Source organism: Harpia harpyja, chromosome 6, assembly GCF_026419915.1.
Source record: "Harpia harpyja isolate bHarHar1 chromosome 6, bHarHar1 primary haplotype, whole genome shotgun sequence".
Lineage (NCBI taxonomy): Eukaryota > Metazoa > Chordata > Aves > Accipitriformes > Accipitridae > Harpia > Harpia harpyja.
Window position 1 is genome coordinate 17,861,115 of NC_068945.1, and position 19,110 is coordinate 17,880,224.

Below are 19,110 nucleotides of genomic sequence, written 5' to 3' on the forward strand. Positions count from 1 at the left end.
GTGGCACGGCAGACAGACCGCCAGCTCCAGTTGTGCGCCACCTCGGGCTGGCAGGCTACCTGGGGCCCAGGCCAGCAAAGAGGCTGAGGCACAAGGGAGGGCAGCAGTGCCGGGGAGAGGCTCAGGCGGGGCAGACGACACAACGCCTGGCCCGCCAGGCGCACGGGCAGGGGCAGGGCAGAGGGCAGGCAGCCCCAAGCCCACAACATGGCCGGCCCTCCCCGCCGTCGGAGAACGCCTCACGCCCCGCGACCCACCCGCTACCGCGCGCATGCGCAGCCTCGCCCCCCGCCCTCGGCTCGGGCCAGGGGCAGGCAGCCAGATGCAGGCGCGCCTTAACCGGGCGGAAGTGACGAGCCACTGGGGGCGGAAGCGGTGCAGGGCGCTGCTTCCTGCTCGGCGCCGAGGCGTGGCTGGCTCGCGGCAGGTGAGGGGCGCGCGGCGCGGCGCGGCAGGGAGCGCGCGCTGGGCGGGGCCGGGCCCTCCCCCTCGCCGCCCCCCCCCCCCCCGCCGCCGCGGCGGCTCTGCGCCGGGCGCCCGGGGCGGCCTGGGGGACACACCGGGGTTCGGCGGGGCTGGCGGAGGGCGCCGAGGAGGGCCGGGCGCGGGGGGTGTCCCCGCGGCGACAGCGTGGAGAGGAACAGCTTTGGCCGGACTCGGCGGCGGGGAGCCGGGGCTCGGGCAGAGTTCCCTCCCGCTGGGCCTGAGCGGGGCCGTAGGCGCTGGCGGGGCCTCGTGAGCGTCCGTGAGGGGCTGCCGCGGGGTCTGTGGCCTGTCGCCCAGCGGTGAAACGCTTCTGGCGGCCGCAGGCTCTGTCCGTCGGGGACCCCGTCAGGTCTTGGGAAGAAGAGCTTGGTAATGTGAAATGAGAGTCGTACAATACCTGTTTGGGTGGGATAGCAGGTTTAGAAAAGTCTTTTGTTACGTTTCGTATGTGGCTCTTCAGCACTGAGCCATGAAATAGGTGGGAAAACCAGGCAGGCAGGCATGGAGTGTGGAAATCTCAAGTTGGTGATGACGCATGGGACATTTGGACTCAACGTAGTCCTTCGGGGTTTGGGAAGGGCGGTGCTTTCTCTCCGTGTAGGTTAGGTACCCTGTAGGGATAGACAGCTAGATGCTGCAGCCTGAAGGGAGTCACAAGAAAGAGAAAAAGGTGTTCAAGATAGAGACTTCGAGGATTCTGGGATGTGAGTTACATCATTTTTCCTCAGAGTTAGCTAATGGCTTGTAATAGAGTTGTGAGGGGTTTGTACTATTCCAAGTACTGATTGGTTACTGTTAACTATCAGCTCACTTCAAAGAACACCACAGACTATAAAAAATGTAACTTCTAGTCCTTCAGTGCATCAGCACAGTTTCCTACCTGGAGTACTGGCAAATCAGTTTTAATATGGATTGCCCTTAAGTTGCACAAGGGCATGTTCATCACTCCCAAGCTGGTAGCTGTGGTGTTGTAATGATTTGTCAAATAAAAATGCATTGTCAGTGTTTGCAAGTGAACCCAAATGCTGTTGTGATAAATGCATTTATTGTATTAATTTTTTCTGTGCTCAAAATAAAGAATGAGTGAGCCAACAGTAAAAAGACCACAGGGCTACTAGACCTAGCTGTACATATGAAGAAAGGCTGCTGATGGACATAGTGATCATTGTGAATCCACACCCAGCAGTGATGATCATTGTTAGTATTATTTTAGTAATCCACAGAAGTCCTGTTGTGGTGAGGTTTTCCCCCCTCCTTTTTTTTTTTTTTTTTTTTTTTAAATTGTGTGGTTCAAATGTTGAGCAGTCGGACAGCACCTGGATTTTCCCAAAGGCCTTTTTCAAAAGAGGAGTTTTCATCCCTGGGAGTGTAGGCTAATCCTCGTCTGTGCTCGCTTCTACGGTGCAGCTTCCAACGCTGAGTGTGGGATAGTGCTGCCTGTGGTTGTGGCATTTCACGTGATTCAGGCAAATGTCAGCTAGGAGTTTGCTTGAGATGACCTATTTATTTCATTTAGGTTGCATGGCGGGTGTTGCTGGCGGTGATTTGCAGACTGGATTGACCTATCCTGTAGTAAACGAGGTAGAAGCTAAAACTGTCCCTATTTCTTGCCAGTTCTCTGAAATACAGAGCCTTCCTTGAGCGATGAAAGGAAGTGGAGCGGATAGTGCTGCTCTTGCCAGAGGCAAGGGCTGGAAGCAAAGTGACTTTGGCATGTCCTTGTAGAGGCTTTCTGTGTTTCAGTTGTCCAGGGAATCGGAGGTGCTCCACTGAACTGTCCCTTGCTTAGGCGTTCTTTTAGGAAGGTTAGCTACGGGCTGATAAGTTCTCCAGATATTTGATTGTTTGTCTTGTCTGAGTAGTAAAGCTGCGATGTAAAGGCTGCCTGATACACCTCTGTATTCCTGGGATGCTTTGGCTGGGGGGGAAACGGCCACACCTCCAAAGAGGCCTCAGGCAGAAAAATGCCTGAGGCACTCCTGGAGCAGCACAGACTGCTAGTCGTAGCATCTGCCCTTCTTCTATCACTCTGGATATTTAAAATGAGTTTTAAATCTTAATTCCTTCAGATAAAAAGTGCTGTTCTCTCAACTCAGGAGTTAATTGGCAAGAAAACTGAAAGCAGATAATCCCTGGGAACTACTCTGCAGTCTAGCTTCTGGGTTCTGGTAATACCAGGTAACTGTAGTCACTGCACGCTCAACCTGACCAGTAAAATAGAAGGGTAGAAATTGAGGGCTGGGGAAAAATAGTACTGAGATAAGCCTGAAAGCAAGGCAGATTTTTTTAATAATTTTTTTTAGATTAAAGGTAGTGTACAGAGGAAGAAGAGGATGGTGTCTGAAATTGTGATGTTTCTTGTGGCTGTGGTGTATGAGCTTGAAGGGAATACTTTTTATCACTCAAAAAGCAATTTCTATAGCTAATGAGCTCTGCTTAGACCCCTTCACAAGATAACCTTTGCCAGAAAATAGTCCATCCAGCAGTTTGTTTAGTGGGTTACTGATTCCCCAGGTGTCATTCTTTTGACCCAGCTTTTTGTCAGCTCCTGTCATCCAGGCCACCCTATAGGGGTATTCCTTCTAGCAAATGTGAACAGGCTTGAAGACACTTCCTTATAGTCAGTGAGTTCCCCTCTTGTCATCTTGCAGAAATGCAAGCATTTCCTTTGCTTTTGAATGTATAAAACAGGCAGGAACTGCTTTTGTTGCCAGTTTGATTTGGTTGTTGCCTTCATTAAATATCTCGGGATCTATTGTAACACAGTGCCTGTGGGGTATGGGTGCTGTAAAACTCCAGAACTTTGGAGCAGAGGGTACTGAATGTGGAGGTGAAAAACAGGACATTGCTAGTTAGGGTTTGTGGCAGTGAGATGTGGCAATGCTTAGATCTGCAGCTAAGGTTGCTCTGCAGGAGACTGAAGCTGATTTTGCATCAGAAAATTGGAGGGAAAAATTAACTGGATTTTTAATTTTTTTTTTTTTTAGGGAAAGTGCTATGTTTTTGGAAGCATGTATTTGTTGCCGTGGTCTGATAGTAAGATTGAGCAGCTCCTTGTTTTTCTGAACCAAATGTTCTGCAGGAGGCTCTACAGCAGTGTTACAGATAGCCTGCTTTTGAAACTCCAGTATTTAAGAGAACTTACTGCAGGGAAATGGCCCTCCAAGGGACTTTTGGCATAGCCAGTGGCTTCTGTGTACTTCAGCCATACAAAACTAAAGTACCTCCACTTAGGAAATCGAATGAAGAGCTATGTCTGGATGTTTGGGCTGGGATTCTCAGTGTTACTTTTGATGTCTGTATTGTAGGTGTAGCTAAGCTATTGCTTCGGCTTCTTTTATAATAAATAGTGAGAGGAAAGGAAGGCAGACAATTAGCACAGTGCTTTTTGGTCAGTTGTAGACGGTTGACTTAGATCAATTGTTCATTAGAGTGCCTGATTACCTCCATTAATGAAGAGAGCCAAAGGTGACAGTTGCAGTGGGTTATCTGATTAACTTTAGATATCAACATCTGTCTGTCAAAATGAGCTTTATGTATCCAGCTGAGGGAAATCAATTTCAGCCTGTGCTTAGAGGACAGGGCTTTCTCAACAACATGATGCAGCCTGCAGCTTCGCAAGGCAGAGCTCTGCGTTGAGAGGAAAGATTGTCTTGAAGACAGTAGTGGCTTAGAGGCCATCTTAGCTTGTGGAACTGAGAGGATTGAAGTGCGCCTCTAAATTCTTCTAAGTCTCTACCTTTCAGATTCTCCTTGAAAAATAATGTAATAGTATTCTGTCTTCTGGAGAGTTGATATCATTTGATTTTATGTGATCCATCTTTAAATGTCAGGTATTTCACAATTTGCCAGGGAGTTGCTATATGCTATTGTAAAGCTGGGCTCTGAGATCTCAAATTTTGATCCTTTCTCTTTAGCCTAAGTGGAATGGGGCAGTGTAGTATGTGACGAACCAACAAATCTAAGTGGCTCTGAGCAGTTTTTAGGGAAAGGGAGGGTCTCCATTTGAGAATGATCACTGAGTCTGTTGATGTATTGGTTCAGGCCCACGCTTATTTGATCCAAGAGACAATGCTGCTGGTGGGAACCCAAATTCTCCAATTCATGTGCATTAGTTACCTGTCAATAATGTCTTTTCCTTAATGTCATATTGCTCATAGATTTCATCTGTCTTTAATAGCTACAGTAGCTACTGTTTCTTTAAAAGCATTGTGTCTGAGCCAAAGGTGTTAACAGGCTCTGGCTTCTTGAGAAAGGGCTGCCTTAAATACTGGGCTCCCGCTTTCAAAAACAGATTTTTGACAGGCCAGTGCTTTTCCTTTGGTAGCTCTGAGCGCTCAGGAAGGACCACATACAGGTAGGCTTTTATTCCAGAAACAGCAGGATGGGACAAACACATAAGTAGCAATGGGTGTTTGGTGGTCTCTGACACAGCCTGTGTCCTAGGGAGACATGTTCCTATCAGGCACCCGGTTTACAGAACCTGTGTCAATAGGCTGCTCTTTTGTTGCAAAGCAGCCTATTTATTGTGTTCCCTCTGCAACTTAGGGAATTAACTGAAGAAAAAAATGTTTTGGGATTTTGGATGCACGCTTCATACCAGAGTCTCTCTTGCTGTTTCCAAAAGTGAGTATCTTTATAGCATTACCCTAATACCTTTTTCTAGTACAATGACTAAATGGCTGTCAGTGATGTGTAGATTCACCTACCAAAAAGGCACCTAGCACTCCAGCTGACATCGTGGTACAACACAATGTTCTTGTGGTACCCGGATGTGTGAGGTACTGCATATGTGGTAACTGCCAGTAATTCCACACTGTTTAGATATGGAGAACTGAGTGGTGTTATATCACTGGGTAGTTAGTGGCTGCTTACCAGTGCGGCAGAAAAAGCTTTTCCTTTTCCCACAGCTGCTGGAACAGATGAGGTGAGACTGCTTCAATGATGGAATGCACTCCTGCCCTTTCCAAGCAGAATATCAGCCCACGAGGCCAGGATGTGCAGTGTGTGAAATGCAGTGCGAGCCCCCGAGTCCTGCTGAGTATCAGGTCGGACTCCTCAGTGCTCTGGTGTTTCTGCAGGGCTGTGGTATGATGTGGGAGGCTGACTCCTTTTGAAAGGATCTTGGCTGTTCAAGCAGTCCCATATCGATGAGCAACTTTTGGAAGTATTGGCATGTAGCAGGAGATGCCTTGTAGGATTCATTTTCTACACGGACTTTATTTTTGTTGTTCTTCTGAGGTAATGCTGTTCTGTAAGGACAGGCTGAAGGTATGAGGTTGATGAGATTGAGTAAGTATCTCTCTTTCTAAAGCTGGAGCAGAGGAGCCGAAATGGCTTTTACAGCTGTGGCTAGGTTAACTTTGTGATGTAGATGTGGCCATGATGTATTCCTGCTGCTGTGAGGGGGAGGGAGAGCAACAGCTTCTAAAGCTTCTCACTTTCCTGCACCCCTTGCCAGTCTCTGTGCCTGGGGAGCTCCAGCTGCCCAGTTTAATTTACTCATTGAGAGTGGGCAGGGTGGGACAGCTGGAATGGAGAGCTCTCTTGCTCCAGAAATGGTACTGGGAGGTAAAATCCTAACTGATGCCAGGCCCTCCAAAGATGGAGAAACCCCACTCTTCATAGCTTTGTCTAAAGTAGCTACTGCAGGTCTTGAGACCCAAAGCAGTAATGTCTACAACAGAGTTTGAGGATGCTACTAGAAGAGACATCTAGTAACATGAGCACTCTGGTGGAGTACAGCCTGCTATGGGGCCTAATTATGGTCTTATTAATGCTTTCTTTCATTGCTGCCTTCCAGCCTTCAGATGGTGATTAGACCTATTTATAGGGGCAGAGTTCCTTAATATTCAGCACAGTGCACCTCTTGCCAATCAAATCAGTACCATCTGCATCTTTGATTGCTGCTTAATAACACTGTAGAACATGGTTAATTAAAAAATATAAATAGACTTTTCATCCTCCTAACTTATCAAAGTGCTTCTCTCCTCCTCCCTTCCCCTCCTTGCCCCCCCCAAAAAGGTAAAGTTGGCTTAGCACAGGGACTGTGGTGAACCTCTCATCTCATTGCTGGAAATACATCCTGCTCTCCTACCGCCGATAGTTACCTCTTGTATGCTCTGCTGGAGGACTAAATTTCAACCCCTCCAGTGAATGTCAACACAGGGCAGAATGATCATTTGCTGCATAAAATAGGACTTACATGTAGGCTCTTGTGCTGCATTTACCACCAGAGTGTAAGCAACTTCTAGCTTTCATTTCAGTTGCGTGTTTACATCTGTGTGAGGGCATGTGCACACACTGCCTTATGCTGTCCCTTGACAGGAGGAGCGTATGCAATGACATGTTTTGCTTTTCCAGCATTTTAAGTCTCTTTTTTAAATACAGTTCCCTGGCTTTGCAGCTGGTAAACTCATAGGAGTGTGCTTTATTTGTGGAGGGCAAGGTGATACAATTATCTTTTTTTTTTTTTTTTCCTTGCAGGAGTTAGTTCTGATGTTTTGTTGGAATGGCCTCTAGGCAAGCTTGTAGTACAACCAAGGTATGACTTGAATATGCCAGCAGATTTGATCATGATTTGAAATTTTGTGGGAAGCCTGTGTGGAAAGTAGAGAAAGATGTAGTAGTACATTAAGTATAGTACAGTACTACAGAGTACCATAGTTAAGCGTATAGTAGTAGAAGTTTGTGATGAGACACACAGCAGACATTGTAGCAGCTGCGAGCTTTGTGAGCTCTAAAAGCCACATTTGGGTATTGCGAGCAATGTGCTGATGTAGTACGCTAGACTGGAGCAGAGGAAAGTGAGAGTAACAGAGGTCTGTTATTGTCAGCCAGGATGGGACGATGTTTGTGCAGGTAAACATGATAGAAAGTACTACGTGTAAGAAATTACTGTCAGTGAGGAATTTGAGATGACTTGTCGCTATGAACCAAGTCATGGATGTGACTTTCCTCTATCAGAGGGGACAGGACCTTGTGATAAGCTATGCCCAAAGCTTGTCTCTACTCCATCGTTTGCGTGTGTTTAATCTTAACCTGTAGTTCATTTGTGACTTCGTCTGTTCCCACTGTGGAACCACCCTGGTGGTGGTGGTGTAGTGGTATGTGGTAAGGGATATGCAGACTTGTGTTTTACTGCATATTGCTGATCTCTGCATCCTTGCAGGTGGCTACAACACATTGATCTTTTATTAGGGTCCTACAAAGGAGAGACATAGGGCTGAAGATAGCCAGTCACTTCTTGTTGGAGAGATTACTGCATGTGGGAATTAAAGGCCTTTAGTTCGTTCTGCCTGTCCAATGCAGTGACAGAAGCAGCAGCACAGTAATTGCTGAAGCAGCCCTTGTATCTTTGAAGGATACACACTGATTTTTTTCAAGGTATTTAAGCCCTCTTCTCCCCTGAAGCCCCTTTCTGTAGTCCCTTGAAGCATGTTAAGGAAGCAAGTATTTTTGGTGGCTTGCTTTATTCTCCCTTTATTTTCATAGCAAAGCATGTATCTGGTAAGTGCTTCTATACAGCTTTACAGTCTCTGCCTGTGTTGAGGGCAGCCAAATTATTTTCTTGTATTGCCTTTGTTTACATTTCCTTGAAAAATTAAGATATTTTAAGGTCGTGGGGTCTTTTTGTTTGTAGATAATCATCTCAGTGATCACTCCTCCGTAGAGCAATATTTTCTAAAGGACTTAAAGGAGTGTTGCTTCTTTTATTCTGTTTGCTCCATAACAAGTTCTCTTGGGCTTAGCCTTGACATAAGGAGTTTTATTCTTGGGTCCAGGGGGAGGTAACCCAAGAGGTGAGCAAAATAGGTGGAGTGTTTCTCTACCTACCCAGAGCAGTGAATTGAATACTTCCTTCTCTGGGTTCGGAGCTGCAAATCTCTGTGTAGCCATCAGAGTACTAGACTTGCCTGTGATGATTGAACAGTATGACCAGTTGCTGGTTCCAGATACGTGAAAGCCCTGGAGTGCTCAGACTGTATCTATCCTGGTGTAAGCTTTTTGGAAAGGTGAGACAGTCTGGTGGAGGCTGATGTTGCGTTTCCCACTGCTGTTGTTTCGCTCAGCTTTTGCTAGTGTGCATGTTGGAACTGAGGAGGAGAGAGCAGCTTTCGGTGCAGAGGGGTAGCCATCAGCCCTGACAAGCTTTGTACCAGCTTGCTTGAGGTTAAGGCATAGACAGCTTAAGGCAAAAGTGTGAATCTGAGCAGTTGCTAGCTCTCGTCAGAACTTCTAAATCAGGATATAGCACTTGTAAGCAGGTGGTGCAGTGAGAAATCAACCTTTTTCTCTTTGTTTGCAATTTAATAAGGCAAATGAGGTTATTATATAACACCAGAGCACATTTGTGTTGATCATGAAGGTTGACATAGAAAAAATAATTGAATAAATTGTGGCTGGAGCCCCCAGATGTTCCAACTCTTTTCCAGAGCCTCTTTGATCACAAAAAAAGCACTGTGTTGCCGTTTCTTCTGCCTTGTGTGACCCACAGGTGGTCATACCACTAAATCTCTTGGGTGATCTGACATCTGCTTTTCTGAATCATACTTGCTTTGGGGTTTTATGTGCCCATTTCTCACTGTAGCATCTGAGTGTTTCGTGTCGGCTGTCTTAATTCCAGGATGCTGTACTTTCTGCTGAAACACACCAACTCCCTCTTTAAGATTCAGGAGTCATGCTGGAACCAGTTTGTTGCTTTGCTGAAGGCCGCTTCCATGTGTAAGATACGAACAGTTTATTTGCACCTTTGGGCAGGGTGGGAGAGTTGAGATATTTCTAATCTGCAGCACTTTGTTTTTATGTAATGCCTAATTCTGATAATGGAGCATGGCAAGGAAATGTGCTGCTTCCTTCTCAGTGCACTGGAGGTTGAGATAAAGGAAGAGTCAGTCTTGCTGAGTGACATTCAGTCTTTGCTTTCCTTCCTGACTTTTGGGAATATTTTGAATTTTTCCTTTTAAAATCTTCCTTGTTCCTGCAGTCCCTGTCTGTTGTGGGAAGCAATTCTGCTTTTATTCTAAGCATATGGTCAGGCCTTTACTCAAAGTGTTTGTAAAACTGGCTTGTTTCTCCAGTTAGTTTGGTCACAAAAGGTAATAAATGGCAGCTGTAGCATGCGATTTTGCCTGAGTCTAGTCATTTAGAAGGCTGTTGCTGTTTTTCCTCTTTATTGCTATAAATCTCTAATTTGTTACCTTGCACAGAAAGAATTGTCTCTTCTATCTGTCTCTGACAGCAGTTCCCACAGAGTCTACCACATTTCTCTAACGTGTTTTTTTAGGAAAGGTGAGAGTCTGGAGCTCATGTGAGAGGCTGCACTGAGAAGCTGTGAAACTGAAGTTTACTGACAGCTGAACTGTGACAGTGCAAGCAGGAGCACCTGGGGCTTTTCCTGCTTTGCCCTACTACTGTGTGCTCCTCCCTTTGCAAGGGAGCAGTGGGTCCTGAAGAACAGTCTGTAGCTTTTGAGTGTGAGGAAAGAAACAGTTTGGTAGTAGCTGGGGGAGTGCTGCTTCTGAGTGTGAGTATCTGTCAGTCAGCAGCTAAACTGAGCTTGGCTTTAGAAAGGTCACAAAGAGAATTAGGATTGGTGAGAGTCTGGGAAATCATACTGGGGCTGTGTAATCTCATCTGGCCTCTAGAGGTGAAAAGCTTGGCCTTCTCATCCTGTGGGGCAGGATTACCATTACATGGTAATGGTTTTGATAGTGAAGCAAGTTTAAGAAGTCCCCTTCTTGCCCCTGCTTCGCACTCTGTTTCATGACTGGGCAATTACAGCTGTTTATCTGGCTGTGGTAAATTGGGTCATTGAACTGATCTGAGTTAAAAATAGGCATACCAACCATCAGCAGCATTGATGCAGCAAAAGAGTTGTGACCAGTGGCGGGCAGGATTGTAAACTTGTTTTGCTGCCAGAGCCAGAGTATCTCATAACTGCGCACTCGCTGTGTTATCTGGTTGCTTTGTTCCGCATTGTCAGTCCAATAGTAGATTTGAAAGCAAAAGGGTTCAAGCTTGGTTGTGGTTGGCAGTTCAAAAAATGCCATCTCAAAATTAGCTGTACTTCCCTCAGATTAACTTGTATGCTTTACAATGCTAAATAATAATTTCCTGCCTGCTGAATAGGCCCAGTCAAGAAGACTAATCAGTGTGCAAACATTGCTGCTAAAGAGTATGGATGCAGAGTCTGGTTGCTGGTGATGCATGAAGTGAAACAATAGGTCTAGGCTTCCTGCAGCAGAGCCAGGTCTTCTGATGGCTGGGCTTGATTTTGCAAATTTGCAAATCTGCGGAAAGGCTCCTAGGTTTCCTCCTTCTTTTACCTCCCATATGATTAAACACCCTCCTACCCCCCAAAAAACCAACCACAACCAACCCACCCCCCCAAAAAACCCCAACCAAAACAACAGCCACATCACATTTAGAGAAATTCTTTCCTAACCTGCTGTGGTAGGATCAGAAAGGACAAATCTGGAGAGGGTGGATGGTGTTTCTTAAATGTACAGGACTGGCTACAGGCAAGTCTAATCTGATATCTTTTCATTTTGTGAAACAAGATAGGGAATTTAAAGAATATGTGAAGACACCTAATTTTCACCTATTAAACAGTTGTTTTATGCTGTAACTATCTCTTCAGGCTCTTGTTTTGTGAATTCCTCCAGTATAGGCTGTGTTTCTATGTTATTTTCAGCCTGCTCTGCTGTACAGGCTGGAATACAGTTTGCACACAGCAGTGGTCCCTGGACTAGCTCCTGCAGACCTCCAGGTACCATGGAGGTAATGTATTGTGTCCCGAGATATCTCTGTCTGTTTCAAGTAACTTTTTTATCCTCCTTTGTTTTGCTTCTCTTCAGCTTAATGAGTATTTTCTTATATGGATGTACAGCACTCTGCATGATGAAACCCTGTAATAAGCAGCTGTAGACTGTTTTTTTACAGTCTGAATGAGCAAGACACATGGAGAAAACGAGTTTGAAGGGAGTTGTGTAGGCCTAGCAGAGTTTGGGTTAGAAAACTGTATGGACACTCTACTCTGTCCATTAATCAGGCTGTCCTAGCAGTAACATATTTGTGAGTTTACAATTTCTAATGTGCTCAGAGAAATGGATTTCTTCTCTATACCCTGCTCTGTGTCCCAGGAACTTTTTTGTATTTTTGTGAGCAAAAACATGGGAGGCAGACTATTTGGGAATTGCTGAGGGAGAGGTGAGCAAGGCTGGCAGGATGGAAACATGGGTGATGTATAGCCTTCTCCTGGCTGAACTATGGAGCAGTGGTATTGGCCCAGCTGCATCCAGGAGCATGCATACTGCTCTGGTGCATGTGTTGAACACAACTGAAAGATTTCAGTGACCATTTAGGTTTTATATGTGAAAGGATCCTAAAATAAGGAGGCTTCTTTCAAGACAGTTACTAAGGAAAAATCCAGTCACCAGAAGCAATGAGCAGCTCCTGGGAGTCTCAGAATGGAAGAACTCTCATTAACCTACTTGGAGCAAGGGCGTGTGTGCACATGCATGCCCTGTAATGTCATAGCTGCTGTTCTTGGAAGGAAGCTGTGGTTGTGTTTCTTGGAGCAGAAGTATAAGATGAAATACTGCATTTTGCTAATAGGGTTGAATGACCTGAAATATATCCATCTGGAATATGAGGATGGAAGGAGGAGACAGGGCGATTTCTGATGAGTCTTATCACCACCCTGAACCTGACTTTGCTCCAAAGTGTGGTCTTTGTTTTCAGCACAGTACGGAGCAGAGATTTGCTATGTATCATGCTAAAAATAAAATTATGGTTCCCAAGAGCATTCAGATAAGCAAGAGACTCCCACCTCACTGTAGCTGCCTTGGATTTATTAAAAATCCAATATGTCAACCTTACTACTTGTGCCTTTCTCCTCAGCTCACTGATTCCATTGCAAACGCTTTCCTAAAGTAATGAGGGGAGCAGAGAATGGAAGTCCCTGAATAAAAGCTGTGATAAAATGGAAGTGTGTTTACTGTAATGCCTTATTTGCTCTTTTCTTTAGGCACAATGGCTACAGTAGCCCAGAAGCACTTTTTGGAAGGGCAGACGTACTCGGTCCCACTGATCCAACCGGACTTACGCAGGGAGGAGGCTGTTCAGCAAGTGGCAGATGCACTTCAGTATCTGCAAAAGGTGTCTGGTGATATCTTCAACAGGTATGGTGCTGTCACAGGGGGGTTGGGGGCTTAGCATTCAGCACTAGGAAACAGAGTGTGGTGATATGGTTGCAGCAGTGAAAGGGCATTGCATTGGCAAGCAATGGAAGTTCAGAAAAGGGATAAAGAAGGATCAGATGCACTTCAATAAAAGTTTATTGGATTCAGGTCTGTCAAAGTTAAGCGTAATGAAATGGCTACAGTTAGCCTAGAGGTTGTTTGTTGTTAATTTTTTTATTCAGGGGCAGACTCCCGCAAATTGCATTACTGCTTCTGCTGCAGTTACCCTTTATGCCTTCCTGCTCATGTTTTAAATGGGAGACTTTCTTATTTAGACTATCTTGAAGATATATCTTTTTGAGTCATTGTAATTGAAGCAGTGGAGTAGAAAACGTCTCTTTGTTCTGATCTCTGGGACTTACAAACAGTTCTCTTTGGGCTTCTGGTGTTTTGCACTTCTTTTTTTTTTTGTATATTGGGAGGTCTGAGCACATGAGAGTGTCTGTTCTTCTCGCCACAGTCTCATAATCCATCTAAACTGATCTCTTCAGGGGTTCGGCCCAGGCTTGCCACCTCTTGCATATGGTCATCTTTAGGATTGGATCTGTAAGACTACCTATATAGCAAATCAGAGAGATTCTTGTGTTTGCCTGCAAATGATGGTAGAGAGCGTGGTGCCTTTTTTCATCTGATGCCATCTTTGATATCTCAGTACCCTGAGATGTTGTGTCATATCATTGGTATAGAAACAGATCAGCATTTATCTTCTTGTATCCTGATTAGCAAAAGCACTTGCTTTGGCTTCAGTTGGGATCATGACTACTTAGGCTGATTTATTATGGTGTGAGCAGGACCATAGCATTCTTTCTTCTTTTGATTTTTTTGTTTTTTTAAAGGAAGATTGAAGTTCTTCGATTTTTGATAGTGATACTTTGAAGGGCAGCCTCTGGGGAAAGGGTAGTCACTAAGGCTGAGCTCAGGTCACTGAGGGAAGTAAAGACTTTTCATTGGAATAGTCTTTACTTGGGCAAGGGCTCCTGGGCAAGGGCTGTGTTGGGACCAGGTTGAACACAATGTCTCATTCTTTTGTGCACTTCTCAGTATGGGAATCCTTCATGATATAAGGCTGGGACACTTTCTAGAGCTGCCAGAAACATGTGGAAGGCACCTCTCAGACTTCAGACTGGTTGGCAGTGCTGTCCCTTTCTCTGGGGCAAATAAAGCTATTGATAAAACAGGAATGGTTCTTTGTCTGTTTTTTTTTTCTTTTTTCTTTTTTTTTTTTTCCCCTCCTACTCACTGCTCTCTAACACAGTACCCTGTAATTTCCCCGGGGAGACAAGTCTGCTGTTTTGCATGCAAGTCACTCCTGAGTCCTGAACAGTGACTGTGATGCTGTTCCCTTGCTCTTTGGTGCACTCATGACTTTTAATTACCAATTTTTTCCAACAACAGAGGAGGCTTCATTGGGCTCTTTGTTTGCTTTGCCTTTCCTCTGAGGTCTCAGCTCTCTGATATAATTAATAATGATTTAGTAATTACACAGGCATCTGATTAAAAGTTCCATGACCTTGGTTGTTCCATGCCAATCAAGGGGCAAAGCTTTCAAGGTAAGAAGTTTGCCACTTAGTGAAGAGTGACCTTTTATCTTCCCTTTCCTGAGATAAGGCAGCTCTGTCTTCCATTTCCAGGAAGGAGCTGCCTTATCTGGGGAAGCTGACTGTTCTGATCTGCAAAACAGCAGCTTGCAATGTTGATGGAGAGGAAACTTGTTCAGTGTGGCAGACTCAGCTGAGTGTGTCAAACTCATTACTTCAGTACTACAAAGATGCAGATGTTCTGGGGTTGTTTTGTGGGAACAGTTGGATTGGTACAGTGCTTTTGAGAGTGGCAAGCCAATTTGTAATTTGTTGAAGGTGGAGTGAAAGAGCGTCTCTTACTCTCTGTGGAAAGAGGAATCTTTCTACAACCAAATCTGTTTTTCCATGTTAGCTGATCAAAGCTTCTGCTTTGAATTGTTGCTGACATGACAGCTGAAGGCAACTGTGGTACTGTTTTGGTTGTAGAAGAAATATTCCCTGGGCCAGTTAGTGGCTGTGCCGAAGCAGCAGTGGTGAAAAGTGCCTGTGGATTCAGTTTTCTCAAGGGAACACAAGACAGACATCTTTGCATTTAGAGAATTGGGCAAGAGAAGATAAGCAGCTTTCCTCCCCTTCCCCCCGGTTTGGGGAATCTGGGAAATAACCCATGAGACAAGTCTCTGCCAAGCTGTCTTCTTTCCAAACGCTCTCAAACAAGCTGACTTGCTCTTAAGTTTAGCTATGGCAAGGTACATGGTGAATGAGGCACTTTGCAGAGTTCATTAGTTTGTAGAGAATCAAGGGACATGCAGGTGCAAAAAACCAGGTAAACTATGGCTGAGACCCAGAGCAGACACACTGGGAACAGTCTTGGAGAGTAGGTCGAGCAACTCATGGCAGCTAAACCTCCTCTGTACCTTGCTAACAGTGCACCTGGACTGTGATCTGGAATCACTAAGAAAGAGCAGGGGGTAGCTCAGCATCCCTTTCTGTCATATTCCTAACCGTTGGGATCAGGGGCCCATCCAGCCTCTTCTGTGTGGAGAACAGCAAAGTACCACATCCTGCAGAGGCTCTTGGCTGCTGGGCAGTACAGAGTGATGTCTTAGGTCAGTACTGTCAACAGTCCCGTCCTTTTAGGAAGTCCTGTCCTCTTGGTGCTGATATCAGTACTGGTGAGGAGATCAAGAGGCTGCACGTACTTTCCAGGGTTATGTTTTGGAGTAATGGAAGTTTTAACCTTGTGTATGTTAACTGAATTAATGTAATTAATCTGCTGTGGAAGCTGCAGTAAAGATCAGATTCATCGCCTATAGCTACTGAGACTTTAATACATATCATTACTGCTTAAAACATAAATATTCTAACATAGCCAATCTGACATAATATCTGTATGAGTTTAACTCCTGGACTTCTAAGGAGGGCTTTTGTTATAGGTCACAGGAAGCAGAATGACCAATTTAAACACTCAATTAACCAGTAGTCTTTCATCTATTTGTTTCATCATTACGAGCATTTTCTGGGTGAGAGCTTGTGTTGGAATTGTGTGCTGTGGAATTTTTTACAGGAATGTTGTTGTGATAAGTACTTCAGACAGATGATGGGTTTAGCTTTCCTGAGATGCCCCCTGGTTAGCTAGGCTTGCCCTTTGGGATTTCCCAGTTTGTGAGGAGAGTTTTTGTTGCCAGGAGATGTTAATAACCTCTAATATGTCAGTTCATTATTCGGAGTGTACACTTTTGTATAACAGATTTGTGGAAAATTGCCTATGCAAGTTATCTCATGGAGTGTTACAGCAGTAGAAAGAAAACAAATACTTGAGGTTGGAATGTTGTTATCAAGGTCCTGGTCACCTTTGCCTGTGATCCAACCGCAAGTTGTCCAGTATACAAAATTCGTCATCCTTGTGCTTCTTTTTTTCAGTTGATGGAAGAATTTCTGGGTTAATCTTTTTAAAGATCTTTATTCGGTGTCTTTTGCTTGTCTGGGATAGTATTTTGCTAAACAGACATACCCTTCTTGTTCCTCCGCAATTGGATTCAAATGAATTTCACATTAAATATTTTAAAAGGCCTTTAATATTAAACAAAGGTTTAACTGAGAGCCACACTTCTGAAAGCAGTAGTTGGAAAACAAAAGCACGGTGGTAATGCTGTTAAGCATGAGGATGCATCCTGGTAAGTGTGTGATTAAGGAAGGTAAGGAGTGGCTGGCTGGGCAGCAGAGCCTTAAGGGATGTTTGGAACAGGAGTGGGGTTGAGATGTGAGTAGTTCTGAAATTGAAAACACAAACAAAACCTTAATCATGAGATGCATTTGGGTGTTCCCCTGCTTGCTTTAAACTTATTACTGTGATTAATCATGGTGATCAATAATGGAAATGGGTGACTGAATATATCCATAAGAATGCACTTCATTTAGGAGGTCTGTGGAATGTATTATTAAATGTTTGGGCAAACTTGCGAAGAAGGGTCTTGCTGCAAGCTGTACTGTATTGTTTGTTGTGCACTGTGGCTCTAGGATGCAGCTTGGAGCTTGGACACTGGATTGTAGTTGTTCCTCTGCTGGCTGTAAGGGTTTGATTTTACTAGGAGGAGAGCTGTCAAGAGGGCTCCATCGTGATGGGTCACCATTCAGGTGACTTTACACCAGTAGGCTGGCTGTAGCACAGGGAATCAATTTTTCTCCAGTTAATCTGAGAGTGATACAGCTCTTGTTAAGCAGCAAGTCACCTTGCAGTACTCTGAAGTTGTCCCAGAGGTCATCTGAGAGAGGATGCTAGGTCTAGTTTAGTTTCAGATACCTCTCTTGAGAGTCTGGAGGAGCAGTCATTCGCTGCCAGGAAGATTAAGCAGAAACAGGGAGGTAAAGGAGTGAGCAGATGGTCCTGCAGACATGAGGACATGGAGCATGGGGAAAACAGGGAGGAATATTTTGCCTGCAGATATTGGTTATTCTTGTAGAGGCATGTCCAAGTAATGTGGATTTTTTTTTCTTAAGTGTAGCACACACTTTGTAAGAAACTGCTCATTTGTTTTACCTCTCATGGTTATCTGGAAGCTAAATTTGAAAGCTTGTAAAGATGTAGCTTGAGAGAAGTTCCCAAACTATTAGGAAGACTTTAGGAGGTGACATATGAGGGTCAGCTCAGCATACCTGGAAGGTTGGTGGCAGCTGGCAGTAGCAAGCATCCTGTGCCCTCAAAAAGAGGCAAAGGGATAGTGTGACTGTTCTGCAGGAGTCCAGATTACAACTCTTTCTGGATGCTGCTAAAATCCCTAAGCTTAAAATCTTGTGGGATCTGAGGCCCAGGCTTAATTCAGATGCCTTGACAGCCTATGGGGTGGGGCAGTGGGTGGAAGGGGGCAGAGACAGGGCTGTCACAGCTTGAAATGAAATGGGAATAGTAGGAAAGAGGAGACTGAGTGGTATTAAGTCATTAAAAGGTTATTCCTTCAAAATGAAACAAACATGGTGGAGAATTAGCAAGACAGGATTTTTGCTTGTCTCAGAAAGTGCTGAAAATCTGTGTGTCTTGGACTTCCAGAGATTAAATGTGTCTTTTGAAGGAGAGGAACAGAATGCTAAATTTTATTCTGGAAGCGAGATGCTTCTTATGGCATTGTCATTGAAAAGTAGTGATGGTTACTTAAGCTCTTGCTCCAAGTCTACTAACAACAGCTCTTCTGCATCAGTTTCTTTCACTAGCAGTCTGTTTATCTTTGAATCCCATTCCCTAAAAAGGAGGGTGATCAATCTGTTCTGCCTTAAGTGATTGCAAGGCAGGCTTGAACTTGATAAGAGAGCTGTAGCCTTCTGTACACTAACAAGGCCTTCAGCATTGTTTAAAAGAGCAATTTAAAGAAAAGATTGAAGTGCTTCACCTTCGGTATGCTCCTCCAGGCAGACTTAAACTTTTTGCACCTAATAGCAGGTCTGCAAATAGTGGTACACTTTAATGAATAACTAAAAGACTCAGTGCCAGCATTAATGCAAAATGTTTCTCAAAGCATGACATGAGATTGTGTTAGCTACAGAAAACTTTCTGTGGGGAGGAAGGGCTCTTAATGCTTGATTCTATGTCTGAAAAGAAAATGATGGAATATTGTGCCCAGGATGCTGAAATGGCCATCCAGGAGCACAAAGGAAATACAAGCCTTACCCATATCCTCAGTCACTAAAAGTAAAATGAGTGCTTTAGGTGCAATCATGCTAAACTGCTGATATATCAATTTGCTGTAAGTAGTAAAAAAAGTGAAGGAAAATGCAAAAGTCACAGGAGAGGTGTTCTCCCACTTCTGGAATTGGTCTCAGAGCTGCTTAGCAAAAGGAGGCAGGCAACAATTTCAGACTTAATGGAGCTTTTGAGAGGATTCTCTCTACTTTTACAGGGCCTTTCATGGTAGTGGAATATCTAGTGGAAATGTGAGACAGTTTGATCAAAACAGATTGCATGTGCAGTAGGAAAGGCAAACAGTAGGGGGAAACTTAGGTAACTTTGGTACATATGGTTTGTTGTTTTATTTTAGTTTGTGGGTTCTTTTTTTTTAAGCCTGACAGGGTAGTCTCTTGTTTGTACTGTGTGCCTTGTTGGAGAAAATTCAATATTGAGTAGCAGCTTTCAAGTTCCTGTGAGCTAATTCTCTCCCTGGTCCTTAAAGACAGGACAAGACAGACTCCCTGAGAAAGCATGCAAGAGATTCAAAAGTAGGAAGAAGTGTAAGACGCACCTACCTACGTAAGTGCAATTTGGTAGCTGGGAAATTACCCAGTAGAATATGCATTACAGCTTGACCATCCTGAGGCCTGAATCTGTTCCTTCCTCTCTGGACAACTTTCATTCTGCTTTTGCAACTCTG

At 44.5% G+C, this 19,110-nt stretch overlaps 1 protein-coding gene across 7 annotated transcripts in view; it reads left to right on the top strand.

The window, feature by feature from the left end:
• The first annotated feature begins 300 nt into the window (after positions 1 to 300).
• Positions 301 to 19,110, top strand: part of WASHC1 (WASH complex subunit 1) — a 45,354-nt gene continuing 26,544 nt past the window's right edge. The window contains exons 1-2 of one of the 7 annotated variants that reach the window (XM_052788865.1): positions 301 to 427; positions 12,518 to 12,671. In XM_052788865.1, the coding sequence (XP_052644825.1) occupies positions 12,523 to 12,671 (149 nt within the window). In that variant the 5' untranslated portion in view covers positions 301 to 427; positions 12,518 to 12,522. Of the gene's footprint in view, positions 428 to 721; positions 856 to 878; positions 1,191 to 5,039; positions 5,113 to 5,407; positions 5,535 to 9,098; positions 9,211 to 12,517; positions 12,672 to 19,110 lie in introns of those variants that run through there. The other 6 variants (XM_052788866.1, XM_052788867.1, XM_052788863.1 and 3 more) reach the window with 6 other exon arrangements.